The sequence below is a fragment of the Myodes glareolus genome, chromosome 14 (assembly GCF_982192425.1).
Source record: "Myodes glareolus chromosome 14, mMyoGla1.1, whole genome shotgun sequence".
Lineage (NCBI taxonomy): Eukaryota > Metazoa > Chordata > Mammalia > Rodentia > Cricetidae > Myodes > Myodes glareolus.
In genome coordinates this window covers 11,278,568-11,305,588 of record NC_142039.1, presented here as the reverse complement: position 1 = coordinate 11,305,588, position 27,021 = coordinate 11,278,568, and the positions used below count along the sequence as shown (strand labels likewise).

The 27,021-nt window shown below is 35.3% G+C and overlaps 1 protein-coding gene across 3 annotated transcripts in view; it reads left to right on the top strand.

Annotated features, from left to right (window-relative positions):
- The window catches only part of Malrd1 (MAM and LDL receptor class A domain containing 1), a 614,092-nt gene that overhangs the window by 457,082 nt on the left and 129,989 nt on the right, over positions 1-27,021 (top strand). For all 3 annotated transcript variants that reach the window (XM_087896346.1, XM_087896345.1, XM_087896344.1), the window contains one exon: positions 17,273-17,430. In XM_087896346.1, the coding sequence (XP_087752472.1) occupies positions 17,273-17,430 (158 nt within the window). The remainder of the gene's footprint in view (positions 1-17,272; positions 17,431-27,021) is intronic.

Below are 27,021 nucleotides of genomic sequence, written 5' to 3'. Positions count from 1 at the left end.
CTTTATTTTGAATATTCTTAGCACTTGACTAAGTTCTATGTCTTCTTCTTTTTAACCTAAGATTTGCTTCCATTATAAAAATAACAAATTAATGTACACTAGATCATCGGTTAAACAGGGTAGTGAATCAATAACCTAAGATCAGTTGGGATTTAATATATTCAGTATATCACCAAATGTGTATAGTTTAGTTCAATAGAGATGGAGTGTGTTCTTTAATACAGTGGCATATCTGGTCATGTAGCCAGAAGGATATGAATTTCAACCATGTATGATATAATAAGTAGACATACATTTCAGGTAGAATAAAAGTTTAAACTTAATAAGAAAATAATAAAATCTTGCAAGGAAACAGAGTGAATTATTTGAAATTTAAAGACAGAACATGCTTGCTAATACCCACAGGGATTTTCTTTATTATTACTTTAAAAAAATACCAATCCAAATTCCTACTTCCTCCCCTCTGCCCCCTACCCTTCCACCCTACACCCTCCTCCCACCCGCTCCAATCTTAAGAGAGGGCAAGGCACCCTGACCTGTGGAAAGTCAAAGGCCCTTCCCACTACATCTAGGTTGAGCAAGGTACACATCCAAAGAGAATATGATCACAAAAAGCCAGTACATGCAGTAGAGACAAATCCCACTGCCATTGTCATTGGCCACACAGTCTGCCCCAACTGTCAACCACATTCAGAGGGACTAGTTTCATCCCAGGATCATTCATTCCCAGTCCAGTTGGAGTTGGTAGGCTTCCATTAGCTCAGGCACATTGTCTCAGTGGGTGAATCCTTCATGGTCTTGACCTCCTTGCTTATAACCTCACTCGTCCACTCTTCAACTGGACTTTGGGAATTCAGTTTAGTGACCTGATGTGGGTCTCTGCACAGGGATTTTCTTAAATCAATTTTGAAAGCATTCTGGCTGAAGAGTTATATAAAAAGAGTACATAAGGACATATATAATTTAGTACAGTTTATAGCCAAAATGAGAAATAAGTAAATACCAATTCCATATCATTTAAGTCCTTTATAGTATTCATTTATTCATGTATTAAATATCAGGAACATCTCCAGCTCCTGTTGATACATCAGTGTTTAAATAAGAAAACCTTCCATAGTGGAGCTTACATTTTAGAAGGAGGGAAAAGGCAATAGACATGGTTAATAAAACATATGGCTTTTTACAAGTTGATTGAAACAAGGAAAAATGTCATAGATAGTAGGATTTGGAAGAACAGTGGATGGTGCATGCCTGCATATCAAAGTAGGATCTCAGTGCACAATGACTGGTGAAATAGGTCACCAAGAAAATCCTGTTGGAAAAAAAGACTGTGAGGAGAGGAGCAAGTGAACCAAGTGGCTGAGTTCATGCTTCTAACTTCGAATACTTCAGTTCCTCAATTTTCATTGTATAAATATTATATCAATAAGAAATACACTACTTGAATTTTTTTTAGTATGAGTATGCAGAATAAACAGCTTTTCCTTTAATCCTAGTACATTGATAAGACCTATAAACTTTGATAAGCTTGTGTTTTTACATACCACCTTTTTATTGTTTTATCAGGATTTCTTTCTTGGTTCTGAGCACTGAGCTCCAGACTATATCATAGAACTTGCTAGGTAGCTCAAACAGGTCTTAAACTCTAGGCACCTTTCCTGCTCTATTTCCAGAGGTATGGGTAGTTACTTCCTTGGCAATTGACTTGGGTTTATAATCATCATACAATCATTTCAAAGTGTTTCTATAAATGTAACTTGAGTAAGAAAGACCCACCCTGAACGTGGGCAATACCATCCAATGGATTGTGGATACCAGACTGAAAAAAGTGAGCTGAGCATCACCAGTCATCTCTCTGCTTCCTAATGTAAGGTGCCCAGCCACCACCATTTTCTGGCCATGATTGATTTTGTTCTCCCTTAAGCCTTGAACTAAAGTGAGCTATTTTAAAAGTTGTTTTTATCCGGTATTCTTATTATAGCAATCTGAAACATAACTAACGTATAGTATGTAAGCCACCATTTATAGCTCTTTCCATCACTCTTAAAGTATTAGGCTTTCAGATTATTTTATGTTGGCTATGGTTGCACGGATTAGTAATCCCAGTACTTGTGAGGCAGAGGCTGAAGGATCTCCATGAGCTCAGGCCTTCTTGATCTACTTAGAGAGTTCCAGAATAGCCTGGGCTATACAATGAGACCTCGTCTCAAAGGAAAACAACAACAACAACAACAAAGCAATGACAATAAAACAAAGACTAAAACTAATTTTATATTAATATGATTTCAAAATATTTGCTCATTTAAAAATATGGTACAGATCTGCTTATGTATTTTAATAACATAGTTCTGATGGCAGTATCCTGAATCAGATAGTAATTTCTGAGACTGGATATATATTACTTTTCCTTGAGATGATGTGAGAAACAGTCTGATGTACATTTGTGCTGCTGTGATCCAGACAATAACCTAGACATAGAAATTGCTGAGCTCTTTAGACCCACCCTCAAATACACCTCAGATATCTTCCTTTATCACGAGAAGGAACTGAAAAGCTGTGGTTCATTTCTTGTGATCTATTATTATGTATAGTACAAAACTACAGTAAACTCAACTATAAAAAATGAAGATCTTGTCAATAGATATTAGAAAGGTCACATTAGAGTTCAAGAATTCCCATGTGAGTGACTAATGATGCCTTTTAACGAACTAAATAACGGCTATTAGTGGGATTAGTTGTTTTTCCTTTATTGAACTTCCATGGTGAGTGTATATTCATTTGAGTACATGGGAGAATTTTTAAGTATGGTTATTTGTTCAATTTATCTGTAACTCTGTTATCCACAGATGAAAAAAATTAATCTTTCTGATAGGGTCCTTGATTATGTAAGTGGCTAATCAGTATTTGAGACAGTATATTTTCAGAGTGTTCTTTTCAATACAATCTGATTGTATTCTCTTGATACAGAATATAGCTCAGTAAATTTGTCTTTGTATCTCTGAGACAATGGGCTGGGAAATAAATAATAAGACCATTAATTAATTTTAACCCTCTGGTAAATGCAAAGTCTGTTTTTAAAGACCAACATATTCAAAGGTCCTACAACTTTTCTGTAAGCTTTACAGTGTTGCTGTTAATTAAATTTATATTTATAGCTCCTTTCACCTATTGGCTTAGAAACATAAGGAAGACTGTTTTAACATTAATCACAAGCTTATTCATGAACCATTTTACTGACATTTCTTAATTGTAAAGAGGAACTATGAGAACCAGTTTACTGTCTTGTCTACAGAAGAATAGCATTTAGTCTCAATATATATTCAGCTTAATTGCAAGAGTGTTATTTGCATGACTGGAATTAATGTAGAAATAACACCCAGGGCTTTTTTCTATCCATTTCTTTTCTTTATAGTTTCATTTTAATGATAAAATTGATTGTCACCACAACTGGACTGTAATTTCTAGTGGTAGAGAATCATAAATTCTGTAATTTATACATTTGTGCTATCATTTATCACTCTTGATAACTATATGTATAAGCCATGTGTTACTTAATATATCTTTTTTGTTGCCATACCGTCTTTTTATTAATTTATAAAACCATAAATCCATAGTTCTACTAAATACTATGAATGGTCTTTAGATGTAAAGGGTGCTTATTGTTTTTCAGTTCTGTTATGAACACTTAACATCATGACTATCACCGATTAATCTTAGTACTGATTAGGTTATTAGGTAGCCATCAATGCTTGTTTTGAGAATGAGTTCCATGTATCCAAGATAAGCTTAAAACTCACTACATAGCTAAGTATGACAATCACCTCTAAAGCATTGGGATTATAGTCATATAATATCATGTCTGGCTTATAGCAATAATTTAAATTATAAAACATTCAATAGATATAATTTAATTTGATATTTTGGAGTATCATGCAGATTATTCACATAACTGTAATTCCTGTGATAAAGATAAATGCTTTCATTCTTATACCAGAGATGAAGAACATGGATAATAAATTATTTCTAAATGTATGTATCATGAATTAACAAAGACTAAACAGTAAGAGCAGAATATAAAGCTTAACATAAGCCCTCTCCAGGGTATCATGATGCTATTTCTTGCTCTGTACCTGGCTTCATTTAAATTGCTAGCCAAGGTCACTATGCTTTAATTAATTGTAGGCTTTCACCTTTGTTCTCTAAAAAGGAACAGGAAGACTAAAACACTCATTTACTTAGGATGTTGGCCGACATAAACAGGTAATTTGGTGGATAAGAGCTAACTATTTATACATCATGTCATTCTGACTCAGTTCTTCACGTTCAATACACATGTCATTCTGCTCAGTACTATATCATTCCTGCTCAATAAACATTCTACTTAACATGCATGTCATTCTGCTCAGTACCATATCATTCTGACTCAGTTCATTCTGCTCAATACACATGCATACATATCTACACATGTATGTACACAAAACAGATGTCTATATTGTTATACAGTTTTAGAATTTTCTACTACTGAACTCAAAATTCTGGAAACAAATGTAAGGGTTCATGAAGAGGAAGAGAAAGAGGTAAAAACAGAGTACAGGGAAGCAAAGGAGGTGATGTAGATAGAAGAGAAAGAGGAAAGGGAGAGTTAGGAGGTGATAGAGTGGTCAGATGAGATGAAGCAGACACAGTAGAAACCTAAGCCCTAGGAAACTTCTTAGAAACGTACATAGATATGCAAAAATCATATTGAAATTTTACATTAAAGACTGAACTGTGCTACTTTCCCAAATATTTTGCTTGTGTGTTTTTAGGTCTCCAAACTCTATTCTGACTATATTTAGAGAGAGAGAAATTTGGAAAAGGTAATTCCCGTTAAATCAAGTGAAAATAATGGGATCTTATTTCAATAGGAGTGGGGTCTTTGTGAGGAAAGACAGCAGCATTGGGCTCTCACAGAAGACAAGTCATGTGACAGAGTTAGGCATCACTAATCCAATAAAAAAAATTCAGTAGAAACTGGGTATTATGCTTTGATTTTGATCTTCTTGTGCTCAGTATTGTGAGAACATACATTTCTGATGTTAGAGTCATTCAGTCAATGATATTTAACTGTGACTTCCCTAACAGACTCATACAAATAACAAGAAAGTTCCAAGGAATTTACTAAGAAACAGCCTCATCCTAGCTATATCTTCAAGTAAGCACTGTTTTCAATTTACATAACAACACAGAAAAGTTGCCTCTTCTAGTAGGTTAAAGATCAAAAAACTGGTGTACAGAAAATTGAAATAATGTCTAGGAATGAATGAGATTAACATAATTATATTCTGGAATAGAGACAAGTATATGGTTGAGGTCACACATGATCAACACAATATATTTTCAAAAGGAAATAAAATAACTATGCCAAGAATAAAAGTTGATCCAAGACTGAGACAGATAGTATGCATTATTTACATGCAATATATTTATAGAATGTATAACTATCGCAACATCTATGTACTGGACCATACAAAATCAATACCAAGCACTGATACTTTAAAAACTAGCATAGTGTTTTAAAGGATAAACAGTCCATTTCAGGGGGGAAAATATATATGTAGATGTGGTAAATAAATGAAATGTCGTTTAGCATTTAAAAGAATGTCTCATTTGCAAATATGGACTAACCTACAGGACATGAAGCAGACATAGAAAGTAACTTCTTGGATAGTATCACTGGTATGTAGGATCTGAAATCACAACAATAAAGAAAAGAAACATCCTGGGTCTGGGTGACAACTGTAGACAGAGCCTTGACTTTTTCCAGAATTTCTTTGTTCTGGTCACCCCACCTATACTTTCTGCCTGTCTACTGGCCAATCAGCTGTTTATTAAACCAACACAAGTGACAAATCGATACTTGGTAAAAGACAGTTGTCCCTCAGTAAGTCACTACAGTATTTTTCCTCTTTTTCTTCTGTTTGTACTTCATTAATGTCCTATCCTCTGATTTCCTTCCTTTTATTTCATTGAAGCATATTAAAATTAGGAAAAGAGACTTATTAAGGATATTATAATAAAATATATAATAAAGGAGAGTATGTTTGTTGGATACTAAGTATTTTTATCTTTATTTTATTATTTGACAGCATTTAATGTGAAATTATAAAATCAATTTGCTTCTAATATTTAAATGTCTATTAATTCAATGGTTAATTTTTAAATGAATATTAATAGTGGTATGTTTTCATGAAGAAAAAAATTAAAAGGAAAAAAATTTTTAAGTGAATATTGTTTTTTTTCTTCTTAAAGAATAATAAACAACTAAAACAAGAATTATTGAGTTAGCAGGGTGACTCAGCACACAAAGGTGCTGGCTGCCAAGCATGATAATCTGACTTCAGTCCTAGCCCTCTTATGGTTGGGTGGTTGAACTGACTCCTAAAACTCATCCTCTGATCACCATATGCAAGCTGTAGTACATGGATCCCTACGTGAATACACAAGCCTGCATACACAAACACACACACACACACACACACACACACAAATAAATAAATGAGCAAATGTTATAATAATTGTAGAGAGGATTGTTGCATCTGTCAAACAAGGTCATGCAAAAAAACTGACATGCCTCTGCACTCACTGTTCAGAGTACTACTCACTGCACACTCTGGTTTAATAAAGATCTCTTGTTTTAGTCTTCATGGAACTCCTGAGGGTTTAAAAGGGAGGAAGTGAATTTGTAGAAAGGGTTACTAACCCAACCAATCACAACACAGAAGGTTCTGGTTGATTCTAACTCTGAGAACCACATTTAAAGAAGCAGTCTGTACATCTAGTCACAGATCCTGAGATAGTCATATAGCTTAATATTTAGTGAAGTGTTATGTTCCGAACTGTCAGGATTGGACTTCGCTAGAGGTTTTCCCTTAAATAAGTCTGCAAGATGAAGATCTGTACATACATTATAGTTCCTTGTGATAAGATATTGAGGCCTGTCCTTTTTTTCAATTGATTTATTCTTCCCTCACACAAACATCCAGACCTCAGTCTCCCCTACCTCCACTCCTCCCAACACCCCCTACACCTATGCTCTTCACCAAGATTCACTGTTCCTCTATTTTTATCAATATATTGTTTCATACTCACACTAATCCTTCCTAAGCCCTGTGCATTCTTAGTATTACCACTCGCTGAGACGTACTTAGTATGCAACAAATTTGGGATGGGGAGAGTGTCCCAAGGTTACAGAGTTGTAAATATGAATACCTGGTTTAAACCCAGTCTGCATAGGCCTGTGCGCATTCTAAAAATCACCTAGTGTTACCCTAATTGTAGGATTCTAAGTATGTGTCCAGTACTTTGCTTATTAGATCTTATTGATTTCTGTAGTAAAAATGAAAGGCACACCACATGCTCATAGAAGCTTTCTAATCAGTAATGCATGGTTTATGAACTTACTCACACTGCTAGAGTCACTTTATAACTCTTCTCTAAATTTCCCAGGAGAATAACTTTAATTTGCAACTGTGTTCTAAGCACTTTGTCGGTAGTATAACATTTATTTTTTTCTACAACCTCATGAGAGAAAAGTACCTATGGTAATTACCTCTTATTGCTTCTGAGTCTTAGAGAATTCAAATAGGGCTGTTCAGGATCAAACACCAAAGGAACTTTAAAGTCAGGGTTTAAATCAGATCTGTGGCCTGAGTGTCAATGGTAAGTGGTTCATCTTCCTCAAAGTGTGTGCTCTTTTAAAAGTTAGATTTACACAAGGGGCCCTGGCTGAGACCAACATATATGCATCCCTGATGCATGAGCTCCCTTGTTGGTGCCCATTTCCCATAGTGGGATGCCATGCTAGCCTTAATGCAGGTGGGGAGAAGGAGGTTGGTCCTGCACCAACTTAATGTGCCAGACTTTTTTGATTCCCCAAAGGAGCCCTTACCCACTGGCAGAAATAGATGAGAGGTAGGTTGGAAAAATTGTGAGAGGGCAGGTGGGAGGAAGGAAGGGAGGGAGAACTGTGGTTGGAATATAAAATGAAATTAATAATAATAATAGTAAAGAAAAAGAAATGGTTTCTCATCCATTTTACTAGTGTTTTCTTGTTGTGTGACTACAAAAAGAAAACTTTATATTTACAGTTGAACAATGAGATCAAGTTGCACAAATGCTATTAGGTTGATGCATTGTTCCCAAGCCGTTTTGATAAATAAGCAGCACATAAATGGGTCCTTGAACCCTTCAATATGAGAACTAGAAATTCAGAAACCTGATTCTGCTGAAACTTGTTGGAAGTGTCAACTAACATCATCTGTTTATCATCTTCATGTGACTGAGCTATCTTTTTCACATACTAAATTAATAAGTTTAGAAACAAGATGATAATATGCCTCTATGGGAAACTTTGCTTTCATAACTGATCAAAAATACCATAATAAAAATTTTATAGAATTAAATATGGTATAAGTTAATAGCATTTGAAGAAAATTCTGTTGAAAGTGTACTATATCTCAATAATCATTCTCAAAAAAGAATAATGACTAAAGGTACACTTTAGGAAAAAACAGAAATAACAAAATCCCAAATATAGTTATTGTATTGCTCAAAAAACAAATGGAAATAAGATAGTAACAGCCATTCTTTCCTATCTTTATCAATTTCACTTGACTTACAAGATGCTTTAAGATTTCCAGTTTGACAACTTGGATGAAACTTTTGTACTCCAAATGCGTTTACATTTTGCACTCTTGAAATATTGTAGACACAAATTGCCAGTAGCTCAGAAGTCCAGGAGGAGAGTGTAAGTACATAAAGAGATTGAGGGCATTTCAATTGATAGTCATTATGCACCCTTCTATTTCAGAGTAAGGAACAGGCAGAAATTACTCAGAATGTTGGGCAAGACATCTTACCCTGAAGCAGGGAGAATTCACTGTTTTCATGAAGAGACATTACAGACTGCTTTCAAAAAACCTGAAAGCCTTTTATTATAAGCAGAAGAAAAAAAGAGGAAAATTGCCTTTAATTAAACCAAGGAGTGAATTCAGATCATTTAATATGGGAAATTATTTCTTATGATTTAACCAGGAAAAAATGAGTTTTCTTTTACTTAAGTCAGAGGTCTTATAAAAATAGAGATTCCTTTGTGAATATTAACTGTCTTTTTAAAAGAGAAATGTCAAATTTATTGCCATTTAACACAATAATTCAATGAAACATTTTCAAATATAAAATGATAGCCTCTCACATCTAAAAGACAATTTGAACTATTTCCTGCTCATATAAGAATGGCCATGAAGTGTGAAGTATCTAATATATTGTTTCCCTTACAATAGGAAATTATCATTGTCATTTGAGCAAAGCACACTTCACTGTTGAATGCATATTATGTACATGGGATATTAAGTAAACACTAATTTTCAAAAATGTGGTCAATTTTTTAAATAATTGTTAAAATCAATGTTGAATACTACTGGAAAAGTTGTCTGTATTCCCAATGGTAACTAAATAGTTGTTAAATTTAAGAATATTTATACTAAGAATCTTAGGAACTTTAAATCATAAAGCAAAGGTAAAGTCCTAAACTTAAAGTGTGCAAAAATATTTAGGATCAACAGGGAGAGTAAAATTGAGAAATATTTGATAAAAATCATCTTTCAGAATATTGCACCCTGGTCACACTTAATTAAACTATGACAGATTTTATAAGACACACTGAGATTCCTGAGATCTGATATATGAATAGTAAAGAGAATTTAAGATGGAAGATAGGAAGCTGTTAGGCACCTTGAAATCAAATAACCAAAGAATTTTGCTTCTGCAATTACTGCCTCCTTGGTTGCTATTGATCATTCCACACAGCTTTATGTAAGTACAGAAGTGAAGTGGTTTAATGATTCCCCATTAAATTGCCCTGGCACTTGAGAATTTAGGGCTTCATGTTTTCTTCTGTATCAAATTCTTCACTATATAGGGAGTCTATTCTGACCTCTCACTAAGGGTTTGCTAGATTTTAATATTTAGTGTTCGGTAAGCAGCTGAATGCTGGCAAATGTTTGAAAGTGAGAGTAGATAAAGCTTGATAGATGAAGGACGGCTCTATTTCAGACAGCATATGTAGTGTAAAGCATTGTGGTATGAATAATAAAAACAGAGAGAGAGAGAGAGAGAGAGAGAGAGAGAGAGAGAGAGAGAGAGAGAGAGAGCGCTTGGGGTTCAAGCTGAGGATCAGAAAAGCAAAGAAGCCAACCACTAGCTGTTACCTCTGCTTCAGACCAAAATGCCTCCACTAATCCTCAGACTGAAACTGAGAGTAAGGTCTATCTCCTCCAATCTTATATTCCTCTCTAGTGTTAGGATTAAAGGTGTGCACCGTCACCACTGAACCTGTATAACTAACTAAAGTGGCTGCTGGGATTACAGGTTTTTGCTCCCACTGCCTGGTCTGTATGGATAACTAGTGTGGCTACTGGAATTAAAGGTGTATGTCACCACTGGCTAGCCTGTATGGCTGTCTAGTATGGCTGTTTTGAACTCTGATCTTCAGGCAAGCTTTATTTATTAAAACACTGAAAATATATCACATTTCCCCTTTTTTGTCTAAAATAAAAAGAAGGCTATAACTAATAAGAATATAAGAATATTCTACATTATATGAGAATATAATATAAGATAATCAAGATCAGAAATACATACACATATGACAAAATTGACCTTAAGTTTGTACCAAAAATTCAAGACCCATACCAATGCAAAATATTTATAACTATATCATACCCCTTTTACATGTAAACAAACTTTTATATACAATATTTGAAAATATTGACATAGTTTTCTCCATACTGCTTCCTGCTGATGGTTGGACATAGTAATTTTAGGAGTTGTTCTCGGCACATAGTAATTTTAGGAGTTGTTCACGGCAACGTTTGGAAGGTCTTGTTCCATCAAACCACACCAGTCTCAAAGCAATCCACAGTTTCTCTTCCTCTTTTTCAAAGCAACATTTCCTTAGACTCAAATTTGGAAGTCATGATACTTTTATAATATATATTCTGGTTTAACTTAGCAACCTATACAATGAAATGTCTCTCTGTACTTAGCTCATTCACAGTCAAAAAAATTAAAGATAATACAATAATATACATAATCCAGATTCTCTGTGAATTTTCCATTTTTATGTGGCTTGTTTTACTTTACTCCTTTTAATCTATGATTATCTGTACTCTGTCTTTTTAAAGACTTTTTTCTTTTTTAAAAGCATTAACTTTATTTTACGACTCTCTATACTCTTTTTCTTCTCTCTTCCAAGCCTATGTACATTTATCCAACACTATGACTCATCTGGATTTACCTTTATTGTATATCTGTAATTCTTTACTGTCCAGGGGCTTCTTAAAATGCTAAACGCTTCTTAAAACTTAAGTTGTGCCATTACTATGGTATATATGGTACTTCCTGCTTGCCCACCCAGTCCACACGGTGGAGCAGCTCGCACCTCTGAGAGCCATGCACAAAGTCCCATTCTCAGGCACACAACCAGTCCATGTTGCCATTAAGCAAGCTTCAGAAGTCTGCTCACAAACCCTACTAAAATGCTTTGTAGCCAAACCTCCTGCCTGAAAGAGTCAGAGGTTGGGCTGTTAGCATGAACAAGAAAGCAAGCCTTTCAAAACAGCAAAGGTTTTCTGCTATTTTTGAGTCAGGAAAGTATTTCTTAAAGGAGCCATGCCTCTGCTTGCTTTTAGCAAACAGAGCCCACCCAAGAAGATGCTGCTTGCAAACCATGCTTAACTCTGGTGTGTGTGTGTGTGTGTCTGTGTGTGTGTGTGTGTGTGTAGAATTAATTTTTAACATTTTCAGGTTTTTATGTGGATGCAATTACCCTTGTTGGTATGCCAATCTGTTGGAGGAGGCCACTTGTTGGTTCCCAGCGCTGCCCGGCTAGTTTGGACCTGAAAAAATAACACAATAACACAGAAACTGTATTAATTAAATCACTGCTTGGCCCATTAGCTCTAGCTTCTTACTGGCTAGCTATTACATATTAATTTAACCCATCTCCATTAATCTGTGTATCTCCATATAACAGTGTCTTACTGGCAAAGTTTTGCATGGCTGACTCTGGCAGCGGTTTCACAGCATTCCCCTGACTGTGCCATTCTTTTTTCCAGCATTCAGCCTACCTAAGCTTTTCCAAGATTTCCCTGACTACCTAAGTTCTGCCTTTCTATAGGTCCAAAGAAGTTTCTTTATTCATTAATGGTAATCACCACAAAGAAGGGACTCCCACATCAACCTCCCCATATTTTCACATGTTAATGATCTGCTATTTCCTCTAATTAAGTGTATGTGTGTTGAAAAAACCCCATTAGTGAGGACATTGATTATTTTTGTGTTTTATAGTCATGGCATATAAAATTCCTACTTAAACTGACCAGGAATGCTATCTCTACTGAGTAGTTTACACAGTACCAGAAAAGGCTCATTTAGACTGATGAGAGATACAATACTGACATGTTTGGCAGGACGTATCCATTGGTACAATAGCGGCATAGCAATGTCACTGAAATAATCAACTACTTTCTGATTAGATATGAAGCCTGATTTGCAGAGGAGATTTCATGCCTGGTACTATTAATCTTGTTAAAAGCCCATCTTTTATGAGCTTCCAAGTTGCATTCTAAGTATTTGTGTAAATCTATTGATTTGCTATCTCAACTTTCATCAGAAAAGCTTCTTTTTGCAAGAGGTAGTAGTTAATGTAGAGAGTCCTAAATGGTACAGTGTAACTCAGTGCTCTGCTGTGGATGGGTCATCCATTGCAACCTCACATTATCCATGATTTAGGAAATTTTAAGGACTGGGTCTTGAAGACTATAAGAACCAAGAATATGGAAGAGAATTGTTGCAATGCTGCCTTCTGAACTTGACATGACTGCTGTACAAAACAGCTTGCCACCGCTGTGGTTACTTGTATGACATAACAAGAAGAAGCCAATTAAAATTTTGGCATGAATGCAAGAAGGGCTTCAGAGTTCTCAAGACCAGCAGAGAAACTATTGGCAGTTGGTAACTCACAGCTGCCATAGGTTGTCCACGACCCACTGGAAAACTCCACACACAAACTCTTCTGAATATAGGGTGAAAAATAAATATAGTGAAATGCAGTGTTTTAAATCATACTTCAGTTCCTACCTTTGAACTTGATTACATTTGTATCAATGAATGTAATTACTGCTTTTCTTTTGGCTCTAAATATTTGGCTTTCAATGCCATGTTAGAATTTAGGACAGAAAAGGCTTGAGATTAAAGTATATTCATTTACATTTTGCATGTTATACGCTTTTAGAGCTAAACTATAAATCCTACATTGCACTATTCAAACATATTAATTATTTCTTAACATCCAAGATAAGACTATGTGGTTATGATGCACTGAAAATCCTCATGTAGGAAAAAGGCAACAAGATGAGAGGCAGGTTATGTGTTCTTATTTGTTTAAAGACAGCATAGAATTAAAGCATATTTTCAAAGAGAAAGCTACTGTCCTTTGCAGAAGTTAAAGGGGTATCAAGGTTTATCTTGACCATGGGAGCCACATACCTTTGCTTCCAAATGATGAAACAAAATAACTTCAAATCTAGAAATATTTTTTTGTGTCTTAAACAAAATGCTCTACTTATTTCTCCTAATCTAGCAGCATGTGAGATGCCCTTCTCGGGGTCTTTGGGAAGGAAGACAACTATCAAGTTGTCTTGACTCCTTCTTTTTATCCTGAAGAGTCTTCCTTAAGATGTTTCTTGAGTTATATCTTTAGTTATTTTTTCTTCCTTTTTGCTTTGTTTTGCTTTTTGGTGTTGTTTTCTTTCAGGTAGTAGCTTTATATTTTTATTATTTGTTGATGGTGGATGTGCTTTTGTTCTTGCCAAATTTGTTCCCTGATAATTTCACACTTTGACATGATGCCTTCTGGTTACTCTCCCCCTTGCCCTGTCATCTCCTACCTCTTTCTGAACACTGTCGGCCACCTTTCCTCCATACACATCTGTTTATTGTGCCCTTGTCTTTCTGTTCTTCCTTCTGACTCACTGGATTTAGTGGGTCTTAGTTTTTGAGAAACAATCTCACTCTGAGGCCAAGATTGGCCTCAAAATTGATATAATCCTCCTGTTTCAAACTCCCAAGGCTGAAACAACAGGTGTGTGCCACCCTTCCTTGATAGATTTTTTTTTCTTGATGGATTAAAAAAAAGTCTTCAAAGAGCATCATAAGAGATTGTCAGTTAGGAAATTTTAAAGATAGATACAAGTTATTTTCAGTTCTTCCCCAGCATGTCCATGATTTAAGGCAAACTGCCTGTCCATTTAATAATAAGCTGGCTGTGCAGCTGAAAAGTCTTCATTTTTCATGAATCCACTAGAGAGGCAAGGTCACAGGAACAGGCACTGCTTCTGTGAGAGGCAAGCAAATGGGCACAGGGTCACAAATGCTGACAGAAAGCCCTGGGTAAGAATTTCTGTGGGAACTGGGTAGGTCTCCTAAGCCGTGATTGTCCAGTAGCTGAGGACTCAGTATGGAAACCTGCAGGAGATGAAACTCGGAGAGGAGCAGTCTTAGGGAAACATCTACTCTGAAATCCCACCAGGTTTTTCTTAGAAGAATAGGAGTTCCTCAGCTTTCCTCCAAGGGGAGGGGAAGAGTCACAGAAACATTCATGAATATTCTTCTCTCAGGTGGCTCTGACCTTAGAAGAAACCTTTTCACTAAAACTAAGCTGACACAGGCAAAGATAAATTTTCAACAATATGAGAAATTTGGGTTGATTTAAAAGGTGTGTGCTGTTGGACAGTGCTTACCTTTGGGACCCATAAAGTGATATGTAGGTAGATATGTAGGTAGTTAGTTGTAATGTATTTTTAAGTTCAAGGTCATCCACTAGCAAAGGTGTCTTTTGCAAGGTATGTGACTAGCATACAGAGGGATGAAAATTTGAATCATATAAAATTCTTAATTAAAGCTACAGAATAGAGAAAGTGAATGGAGGGGGGAAAGAAACAAAGAATAATGAGTACAAAAATGTTAAAAATTATTATACATATTGAACCAACTCTATCAATAATATACTATATCAATAAATATTAATAGTACAAATTCATCAATTAAAAGAAAGGCATTGTCAGTGTGGAAAAAAAGACATAATACTATCTGTGCAGAATCCATACTAAATATAAAGACAGAAAGATCAAAAGTAAAGGAAGGACATGCATCAGAAGGACTTGGGAGTACAGACAAAGACTCACAAGCAAGGAATATTATTAAGGATGAAGAGGAACATACATGGTAATAAATAGGTTGTTCCTCCCAGAATACAAAAATATTCAATACCAAAAAAATCATAATTTGTCCAGTGAATCCTGATAGAGATTTAAGAAGAACTTTGTGACTCCTGGACAATTAAACTTGCTTATCAATGGAAGTACCCAGCCAGCAGAATAGTAGGAAGGACATGGTTGACCATAACAACATAATCAACCATCTGGGCCTGATTATTTCTATAGAAGACTTCATCCAAGAGCAGCAGAGTGCCTGCAGTCTAAAATAACACAGAAAAATCACATGATGAACACATGTCATGAACTATGAACATAACAAATCTAAAGAAAAGGAAGCCATCCACAGCATTCTTCTTACAACTTCTCCTTGGGAGAACAGATATTTCACATAAAATCAGAAGTATTCTTTACTTTCTTTACATGTCTGCCTAACTTGAGAACAACCACACCTCATTTCTGCCAGTGATTGAAACTGATGTCTTTTAATTCTTTCCCAATTTTTCCACATTTCTCCTTATAATGCAAGAACACAGCATATAATTTTAACACTTTCAGCAATACACAGATTCAAAAACAGCTTCTAAATAGCTCATGGTTCAGGGAAGTTTCTATAGCAATCTTAACATATTTTAATTCAAAAGAGAACAGAGCATCAAAATCTGTATATTTCATTGAATATACTAAAACACATAAGAAAATTTGGAACATTCGAAGGAAAAAAGCAATAAAATTAATTTAAGATAAAGGCTGTTTGATACCAAAGGAAGAAGAAAATTAAAGTGTCAAACGAGTAGTTGTTAATGTAATGTGCAAAAGAAAATAAGTAAAAATAGAAGATAGTTTTTGAAAGGTTAGATAAAATGGAAAACACTCTGACTAAGATACTTGAAACAACAAAAGAAAGCACAAAGTTCCACTGTAAGAAGTGAAGGGAGAAAATTGCTGCTGATCCTTGAACACTGATAAGCCACAAAGAAAAAAGCATATTAAGTAGAAAATAATTCATTAGACTTATTTGTAACTATCCATGTAACTTATCTGCTCCCTCGGAAAAGCAAGAAAAAGTAAAGCAGCTTGATAGGTTTTGACAATGATGTCAATCAGAAAACAAATCCAATTATATTGAATTCAAATGCCTTTGACAAACAAATGCATCTGAGGAGCACAGATGCTATTTGTAGCACAGTGGAAAGAATAAAATGGAGCTGGGGACTCAGTGAGTAAAGTCATTGTTGTGCAAGCACAAGGACCTGAGTTAATATTCCCAGCAGTCACTTAAAACCAGGCTAGCTAAGATATATCTGCAACCTATTGGTCATGGGGACATGAGGATCCCTAGTTCTTGCTGTCCAGACAGATTATCCTAATGGAAAAACTCCAGGTCTAGTGAGAAGCCTTTTGTCAAAGTGTAAGGTGGAGAGTGACAGAAACACACACATATTATTAACCTGTATCTTTCACATATGTCTACACAGGCAAACAACCCCCGCCATAAATACACAATACACCAACAAACAAATTATGTAATTATTCTCAGAATCACATTCTGCTTAAACTTTAGCCACATCTTACTACTCTGGCTAGTGTAGAAGTAAGAACAATTGAAAACAAGGTGCACACGCTGTACCCGACTACGATGCATAACATACAGGTTTGAATGAATTGGAGGAAAGTATCATACCTTCAGAGTCAACATAGTTGAGTCCTGTGTAAAATAAACCCAGCATATCACATGACCGTAGCAACACATTTTTCTTCAGAAGAATTAATTGCTATTTTGAAATGACTTGTAAGAGATAAATTCTATTTAACTAGTAAGGTGGAGGGAGGCAGAGGAAGGGAGAGCATTTAAGGTAATGATGTTATTTGTACATGGTTTAAACATATTCGGTATTATTCAGCAAAATAAATTGCTGCACTGAAAAACAAAACTTTTTCTCAATCTGTTCTAGGTAGTGGTCGGCATTTCCTGTACATCAACTCTTCTGTCTCCAAACAAGGGTCTATTGCAAGAATCATTACCTCTCAGCTCTTCCCGGCAAGCCTTGGCATGTGTACCGTTCGGTTCTGGTTCTACATGGTAGATCCCCAGATTATGGGGATTTTAAAGGTATGGAAGGAGGTAGATCTGTGTCTGTGGAAAAATTCATCATGTAAATTTCAGCCACCACCCCCTTTGCTAGTCACGCTGCCGATGGTGGCACCATTAATTTCTCATTTCTACCTGGGGCGGTGGGACTTTGGCATACAGTACTGTGTAATTCATCTTTATCTGAGTCAAGATTAAACTCATTGATGACTGCCACCTGAACTCAATTATGGTATCTGCTATTTAAAGAGTACCTGGAGATAAAGGAGTCTGAGTAGATTGTACATGTACTTTACAAATAAGAACTTGCCTAAAGACAATGAAGAAATGTGATACAAGAGATAATGATAGAGAAATCTCTACCTCAAGCAGAAAAAGTAAAGCTACCTTGAAATTTTAAATTTAGATCTGCTCCAATTATAAAGTATCAGTCCTTAAGAAAGGTGACAATATTTATACTTTTAGCTTTATCAAAGATTAATGAGTTTTTTAAACGAGGATGAACCAATTTTGAGCTCTACGTTTAATTAAAAGTGTGTGTTGGAACTCCCAGGGTTATGACCTAGCAATTAATCATTTAGACCAACATGACTGGTTTTATTGCTTTTAACTCAAACACTGTCTCTGGGAAATGGTGACAGCTGTTATGTTTCCTGTCTTTCATGAGGTATTTTTTACACATTATATATATTATTAATTTTATTTCAAACATTTACCTAGTGTAGGAGGTATATCTTTCAAACTTTAAAATAAAGAAATTCAGACCCAAAGATGCTTAGCAACTTTTCCTTCTCCTAGATTACATGATTAGCAAAAAATCTTACGTCAAAACTCTAGCATCCATTACTTATCAACCTGTGGTCTATCCAAGAAGCCTGAAAAAGAAAACAAAAGAACAAAAGCCATATTAGTTCTAATCACTGACTAACAGAGTCTCTCAAGCATGCAAAGAAATGAAATATTTATCCCAACTCTATGAGAGAATCTCTTTTCAGATGAAAACCAATAGAAATGAAAGTCCATTCTAACATTTAAAGGACATGTGACTCAGTTCAATACCTTAACACTTTGTGATTTTTTTCAGTTTCTACATACAATATATAATAATTCAGGACACTGAGTTATGGTTGTAAAAATATTCCATGGAGTCTAACTTCCTAAACACTCTGCATTATTAGTCTTTCTATTTTGTAATGATTTGTTATTCAGGAAAGCAAGCAGATCATACTTACTTACTAGCATGATTCTGCATCCTTCTCCATTCAGAACAAGTGCCTAACCATGCTTTTGTGAGTAGGTGGTTAGTCATCTGCTTGGGGTACCCAAATATATAGAACCTAGCCTTTAGCTATGTATCTGTAAGTATCCTCTAAATTACAAATGTTGGTCTCAGTCATGATTTGTGATTCTTGCTGTGGGATCATTCATGGATTTTCTAATTAGAGGACAGCAGAATGGAAAAATACTTTTGTACTCTGGGCAGTCTTCAAGTAATTCTAGAAAGAGTATTGGGGAGGAATTGGCAGTCAACATGATAGGCAGTAATGGTGGTGGGGAGGGGGAGCTGCCTTCTGCTCTGGACTGTCTTGATGAGGTTGATGATACAGTGACTTTTGTTTAGTATTTCTGGTCTTTTTTATTTGATTTGGCTTGTGAGGTTTCTTCTAGTTCTGAAGCTGCAAGGTGTGATAGGCTTGGGGTTATTTGATATCTTTGAGAGCATCTCTCATACATGAGAAGAGAGACTTGGGTAAAAAATAAACTACTATGCTATATGTGCGCACACATTCACATAAACATACACACATAGAAAAAGAGAGAAAGAGTGACAGAGACAGAATTGTTTGTCTAATTTTCTGGATCCTTCTTTAATTGAGCCAGTAACTCTAGGAGTAGTTAGATACTGGAAGGGTCTTGGTCAACACTAAAATCTGAGAGTATCCATTTTCATGTGGTGATGTTGATCCCTACTTCCTAATAACATTTTCCAGGGATAGAATTCAACAGATGAATGGGGAGAACCATTAACATTCACTAGAAGTCGTGGCAAAAGATTGCATGGATCCATTTAACAAGAAACCTCAATGTGCTCTGGAAAAACAATACCTACAAATAGCAAATGGGACATTTCTTCATCAGCATTTTGAGATTATTTCCAAATAAAGCATGCCTAAATTGTATCACTACAATAACATGACTCATCATATAAAGCAATGAATATAAATTTATGCAGTTGATAAGTTCAGGTAAAATTAAACATGATATTCATGCTAAATTATGGAGTAAAAGTCAAACTACTCTGACTATCCTAGCCTTTTAAGTAGAAGGATGCATGAGAAAAACAAATACTTTGAAGGACTAGGGATACTACAATACCATTTTCAAGTAAATGTATAATAAGAACATTAAAATGTTTACAAAGTCATCAGCATGATTTGATACAAAGGCAAGAAATTATAGAAAAATACCACCAGTATCCATTTCACTGAATATTGCCTATTTCCTGGCTGTTAATATAGAAGAACGTAATCGTGTTAACTTCTTTTTGACTTTCAGCTACATGACCACATATGAAATTAATCTCTCGATAAAATGATAGTGGTCTTCTTTTGATCCAGATAGCCTAAGAACCCTAAAGGAAAACAAATTACTTTTCTCTGAAAATATTGAACTTTAGTAGCCCAGAAGCCTAGCCATGAATTTGTTTATATTTTAAATGTAATGTCAGTTAAAAAAGTAAACATCCTGATTTCTCCAAATTCTTCTTAATAAAATCAAAAGAAACACATATGTTTCCAAATATATACCCTTTGTAACATTTCATGGAATCTATAGATACTTCATGTTGTTTTGTTTTGTCATGTTTTTGTCTTATTGGTTTTTTTTTTTGATTCTTCATTTTTTGAGAGAAAGAAAGAACACGAAAGTAGGTGTTTAGAGATCACCAGAGGATCTTGGATGAGTTGGATGGAGCAATATGATGAAAATGTATTATATGAAAAAGTTAATAAAAAATGAAATAAAATTTAGCTTTCATAAAATTTTGTGTAATATTCATTTATGGCTGTTCATGGAGAAAAAGTGAAATGAACTACTTCTTCAAACTTTCTCTGTGATGACATGATTTGATAAATCTGAATGGTGTCTTAGAGGTCTAATGTTCATATTTCAGAATAATTAGCTTGCCATTCTGAAATAGCTTTTATTTTAAAGTTGAATTCATAGATCTAAACAATTTCTATTAAAGCCTATAGAATTCAAATTTACTAGCATGTAAATATTCTCATTCAAAAACCCATGGAAATTGTTGTTATGATGATTGTTAAATGCTCATCACCCAAGGATAAACCATTCAAAGGAAACACCTAAAGTTCCAACCCTTGTAGATAGGATCACCTGCCAACATACTCACCAGGACACCCTTAGACAAATGTCAGTCAATCAGGGGTCCTGATTCTTAGAAACCCCTCATCCCCACCTTTACTACTATAAAAACCCAACTCTAACTGAGCTCGTTGCTCTCCAATTATTCAAATATGTTGGATACATGGAGACACCAAGTTTGCAAACTTGTATAAAACAATGGCTGTTTGCTTTTATATACAGGACTTATCTCCTTGTTGATTTTTGGGGGACTTCGTGGATCTGGGCGTAACATGTATGACATGTTATTCCTTTTAATATAAATTTGCCTTAAATCATAGATATCATAGAAATCTAATGGTAAGTCAAATAGTTGTATGTGTCTACGAACTCTTCATGTATAGAAAGCAGTGAAAGGTATGTTGAATATGTTTGTTCTGCCGAGTTTCCTATGAAACAACATACTTAGTTCACTTGTTCAGGACTTCATATAATTATCTGTTGGATAAACAGTTAAAGGACAAGAGCCACGGGGCGTCTTTGTCAAACTGAGATCTGCCTTCGGTAACTTCCTAAGGTATGTCATATTTGTGATGGTTTAAAATAAAATGCTGCAGGTCCCCGAGTGGCAGTAGGCAGGGGGCAGCGGGTCATGAGACCATGGGGGCTACAAAGGCATTCAGGTCCCAGTCAGGAAGCCCCTAAGTAGCCCGCCGGACATGAGGGCCAGAGGGTCCTAGGCAGGGAGCTGCATGATAAGTAGGAGACCCACAGAGACAGGTAGGCACACCATGCAGAGGAAGTGAGTATTTATTTAGTGGGTTATGGAGGGGTAAGGGAAAAGGTGAGATAGGGGAAGAGCAGGGGAGGGGGAAGCCACAGCAGTAGCTACCAGTTTGGGAGAGAAATTGAAAGGGAAGAAACTCAGCTGGAAGCAGGAAGGAGGATCTGCCTGCCTCAGTGGTGGATGGGGGAGGGAATAGGCAGGGCTTGTCTCTTAAATGGACAGGACAGACCATTACAATATTGATCACTGCCTACACAAAACCGAGACCTTTAAAGGCTTCCACTGTCAGTTCAAGCAGAACTCTACTCTTTATGATACCCCAGACTCATAAAACTCAAAATAGCAAATAACAAAGAAAGATGAGACCCATTCCAATACATCTTGTGTCTAAAAACCCAGATGACTGTGAACCAGAGACACCAGCCATGAGCAGATAATACTCTGAGACAAGAAGAGTTTCAAATTCACAATTCACAATTCTCTTCACCAGCTATATATAAGGTGATAATATGAATAATGACCCAATAAAATACAATGATTAAATCCTCTTAGTAATGGAAAAAAATACATCTTGGATTTATATTCACATATTAATCAGGCATTAGGTTAGAATTTAGTACTGTAAGGCTGTAATTAACAAGTGACTGCATATGAGCTGCTCTGCGGGCCCTGGATGTTCCCTCTAGGTTTGTATAGATGCAAAGAGTCAACTGTATTTCATAGCTCTCGCGACTGCTGCAGGAAGTTTCAGGCAAGTGGATAGAGAAGTGGAGGACAATGGAGGTGTCAAACAAAACAAAACAAAAAAACAAAACACTAAAACTTCTACTTGTATTTATAAAGAATATGTATTCAAAATTAAATAGACAACAATTCATATAAGATAGATCTAGGTCAGCTTAAATATCCACATTTTAAATTACTTTTATTATTACTATTTAGGTTGAAAGTGAATCTTGTGTTATGATGAAAGTTGTTGCTCCTTTTAGAGATTTTTTTTAAGTAGGTTTTAATTGACTTCCCAGACCTAGCAGTTTTCTTTCATCCTTGCCATACATTCACAAGCAGTATGGCACTTCTCATCAGAGCCACTTAAGGGAAAAATACTAGTGAGTATTTAAGAGAGGAAACAATGACACATATAAATGGCCCTATAGTGTGTTATACATTGGAATGGCTGAAAATGCATAACAGATATCTGTACCCTAAAAAGACCTGCAAGAAAGCCAGAATATATTGATCAACAAAATTGGTCAATTCTCACTAATTTAAGCAGAAATAAAAGTAAAAATGATATGGCTGCCATTATCAATGCAACTATTGCTATGCTGCAGATATTTTTATACTGTAATGCAAATAATATTGCTGTAGCCATAGTTAAAATGAGCAAAGATGATTTCATTGGTATTAATGTTTTGAGAATCCCATGCATGTATTTTGATTATCTAACTCCTCTTCCATTTCCTCCCAAATCTATTCCCCCCACTCAATATCCACCAACATTGTGTTGTCATTCTTTTTTTTTTAATTCATGAAGTCCAATTATTGTCGCCAATATTCTCTTGGATGTGTGACCATCCATTGGTACATATTTGACCCACCAGGGATTTTACCTTAAAAACAACCTAACTCTCCCTCTCCAGCAGTTATCATTATCAATAGCTCCTCAGCTAGGGGTGGGACGTCAATCCCAGGCTACCCCTCCACATTGAGATTATTGTCTGAATTGAACTTGTTTAGGTCTTGTGGATGTTGTCACAGTCCTTGTAAACTCATATGTACAACTGCTCTGCTGTGCTCCTGAAGTACTACTTTGTTGTGTTTTGCTTTGTTTTGCTTTTGTAGTCATCCACCACCTCTGCCTCTTACAGTCTTTCCACTTCATCTTCTACAATGGTCCATGAACTTTAGAAGGTTTTTTTTTTTTTTGGTCAGATGAGTATCCAACTTGATACAATAAAGATCTGATTGACAAGGTATGCACACTGGTCTAATAATGGTACAAATATCAACTCCACAGTATAGAACTCATAGCTAGAACAGTATCGGGACCAAGAACCTGTGACTGAGCAGGTTATAGGTCCTATGAAAGCGCCTAGTATTCTTCCTCTGCTAATGGCATGTAGTACTCAATGATTTCTCAGTGTATCTACACACACCTGTCACCTATCACATGGCAAGAATATGGGTCCATGTTAACAGTCTGGCAAAATTTGGTGTATAGGATTTGACAACAGAGAGATACTTTGACACATGAAATAGAGAAAAAGATGCTGAAATAGTATGTATATCTCCACTTGCAGATAATAGAAAAAAAGCCTTAGAGAAAAACATTGCTGTAATCCACTATTAAATTATAAATTACACAAGACAGAATGGCAGTGCACAAGTGCAGAGGTTAAACTCAAGAGGAGAGAGCTAATCTAATTTGACCTTCTGCATAGACTTCCCCTTCATAGTGCAATAAAGAGAGAAAAACCACCTCCAGTTGAAAAGCATTCCTTCTGGAAATGAAAATCAAGTCACATTGTGAAGACATAGAAGTGGGAATTTGCAAAAGAAAGTATTTCTCACACCTGACTATAAATGGACTAGGTACAAAGTCACCTTGAGAAATAACCAAATCAGCTTTGCTTAGAAGTCTGGGTCCCAGGCTGAGGAAGACTTCTTCAAAGGACTATTTAACATATTGGAAACTAAAGAAAGTTTTCTTTTACATTTTTAGTTGGTGAACTCTATCGTTTTTTCAAATTCTGTATAGAATCTGGATTTGGTACCTTACTTACCAAGCCCTTTCCCATCATAGAAGAGTAAAATGTTCTCATTTATTATTCTACAATTTGGAGTTGTGGGTTTAGCTAATTACTTAGTTTTTACTCTTGCATAGAAATGAAGATAGATTAGAATCTCAAGAATTTTTTTAACACATAACCGTAATTATTTCCATACCATTGATTGAACCCTTTGTCTTACTTCTGTTTATTTCCCAGGCCCCTTTTGTCATTTGTTGAATCTATACATACATACACATTTTCTTTAAAATGCTTGAAGGAATTATTACACCTAGTTCATTGCTAATATGGGTATATACATAGTTGAGTGATAAAAAGAGAAATAAATTGAATCATTTCATCTTCTCTTTCATCTTAGTATCCTGTTTAGTCTAATTAGAAAGGTGTGTCAAATTCCTTACCTATACTGAGTATCTGTTTTTGTTGCTGTTGTTTGTTTTTGTTTATGCATTTGTCAGTCTTAGCTCTTACATGTCAGTGCTATGTTAGTATGATATAAGACTCAAGACAATGACTGTGGATAGTTATTGCCCCTCTTCTTTCTTTATGATAATGGCATTTTCTTGGACTTCTATTTGCCTTTTATTTTGTCATTTATTGCCTTTATTTGGAGTTTATGATATTCACTGAATTTCAGTTATTCTTCCTTATTCCAAAAGTTTTAAAGTTGTAATTGTCATTGTTTTGTGTGAAGTGGATTTTTTTATTAAACTGGTTGATAATTTTCATCTGTTATGATTAACAATCCATTTTATATTTGAATATAGCCATCCATCACTAAAAGAATACCTTTGGCAAGATTTTACTAATTAGGCTCTGTAGTTTCTTATAATTGACTGGATTATTAAATGAACTTCCTAAAGAAGACACATATTTTTGGTAACCATATTAATAAAAATACCTGACATTTATAGCATGTTAATATTAATTAAAAATATTTCTCAGCTATTTTTTTCTCACCAACCTATTAATTCTATGCAATCTACAATGTTAAGCTGTTTTCTAATTTGATATGCTAGGGACCATAGCACAAAACTACAAACTAGACAACATAAACATTAGCAATGCATTTTCTCACATTTCTGGCCAAAGACTGAAAATCAATGTGTGGACAGATGTGGTTTCATCTGAGGCTTCTGTCGTTAACTTACTTATATCCTCACCTGGGCTTTCCTCTATCTGAAACCCCACCATTCTTTCCTGTGTTCAAGCTGTCCTTCTGATGACTAAGCCATTCACATTCCAGTGCTACAGTTCCTAAGTTCTCTTGGATTCCTCATGGCTTCGTCTTTATCCTCGGGAGAATTTTTGATTCACTTAGTTCATTCTGCAGTTGCATTTAATCTTGCCCCTACTGATAATCGATTTAATACTGAAGGTTTTATCTGAACGCTTGTGCTAGTCTTCATAACCCATGAAAAAAATCTCTTGTGTCTGAGTGTGTGTGTGTGCGTGTTTGAACTTACTAAATTTAATTGACACCGAATGTAGATGCAAGGAATTAGTTATAATTCTTTGTTTCCCAAAAGTATTTGGATACATCTCTGTATGTAGGTGGACCTTGTTTCAATAATAATAGCACATATGTTCCAGTTTGTGAGACAAACCAATAAGTACCTTTCTTCTGGCAGTGACTGTACACTCTGAATGACCTCCAATTCTATGTTACTCTATTGTCAAAGAGAAGCTATGACTTTGGTGGTCTTATGTTTCTGATATACTCTTTTTTATTATTCGTTGGAGGCGGTAAAAGTTGTTTGTAGTAGTCTCAGGAAGCATTGCCTCATTTATGTGATCCCATAGCTCAACTTGGAAATCCCTGAGCTCAAGCACTTTCACAGGATTTACCTGCCCAGTCTTTCCAGATACAAATGTTATCCTCATCTGCTCCTCAGACAAGTTGCTAAAATAGCATGCTTGCAAACCCTTGATTCATTATTATCTTGTACCTGAGGCATTATTTTCTTGAGTGCTTCCATAATTCTGCTAGAAAAGCCTGCCCCTCTTTGATTGTTGCTGATAGTAGTGATTGTTTCTTACACCTGTGATTATTCAAAAGTGCCTCAGTTCTATTTGTGTGTTTTATTTGTGCTATGAAATTCCTAGAAAGCCCTTACTAGGAATTGTGTGTATTAGTAGCTGTTTCTGATTCTTCAGGACTCCTGAGAGTCAGCATTTTCCATCCCATACATGTGTTTACATGTGTAAATATAAGACATTTTGTTTATAGCCTACTGATTTGATGTACTATATTGAATGATTACTGATTTTTTACTGACATAATATGCTTGTAATCAATTTCTTTGTTCATGACATTAAATTATTCTTAATATATTGGTAGATTTGATTTGTTAATAGCTTTGAAGTATTTTTCTTCTTAATGATCATGGGAGATATTAATGTATAGTTTCATTTCTAATATTAGTTTGGGTTTGTGTATTATTTGGAACGTTATCAATCTAGTCACACTCTTTAACAGGCAAAATCATATTTTTATTGCTGATTTTTCTCTTTGTGAGTTTTGATTTGTTTGTTTTTCAAGGAATTGGCCCATTCATTACATCTAGAGATAGACAAGTTTCTGTTATGCCAAGTTCTGCAGCTGCTCAGTACCAAATAAACACACAGATCCTTATACTTATCATTCTTTTTCTTTTAAGATTTATTTAT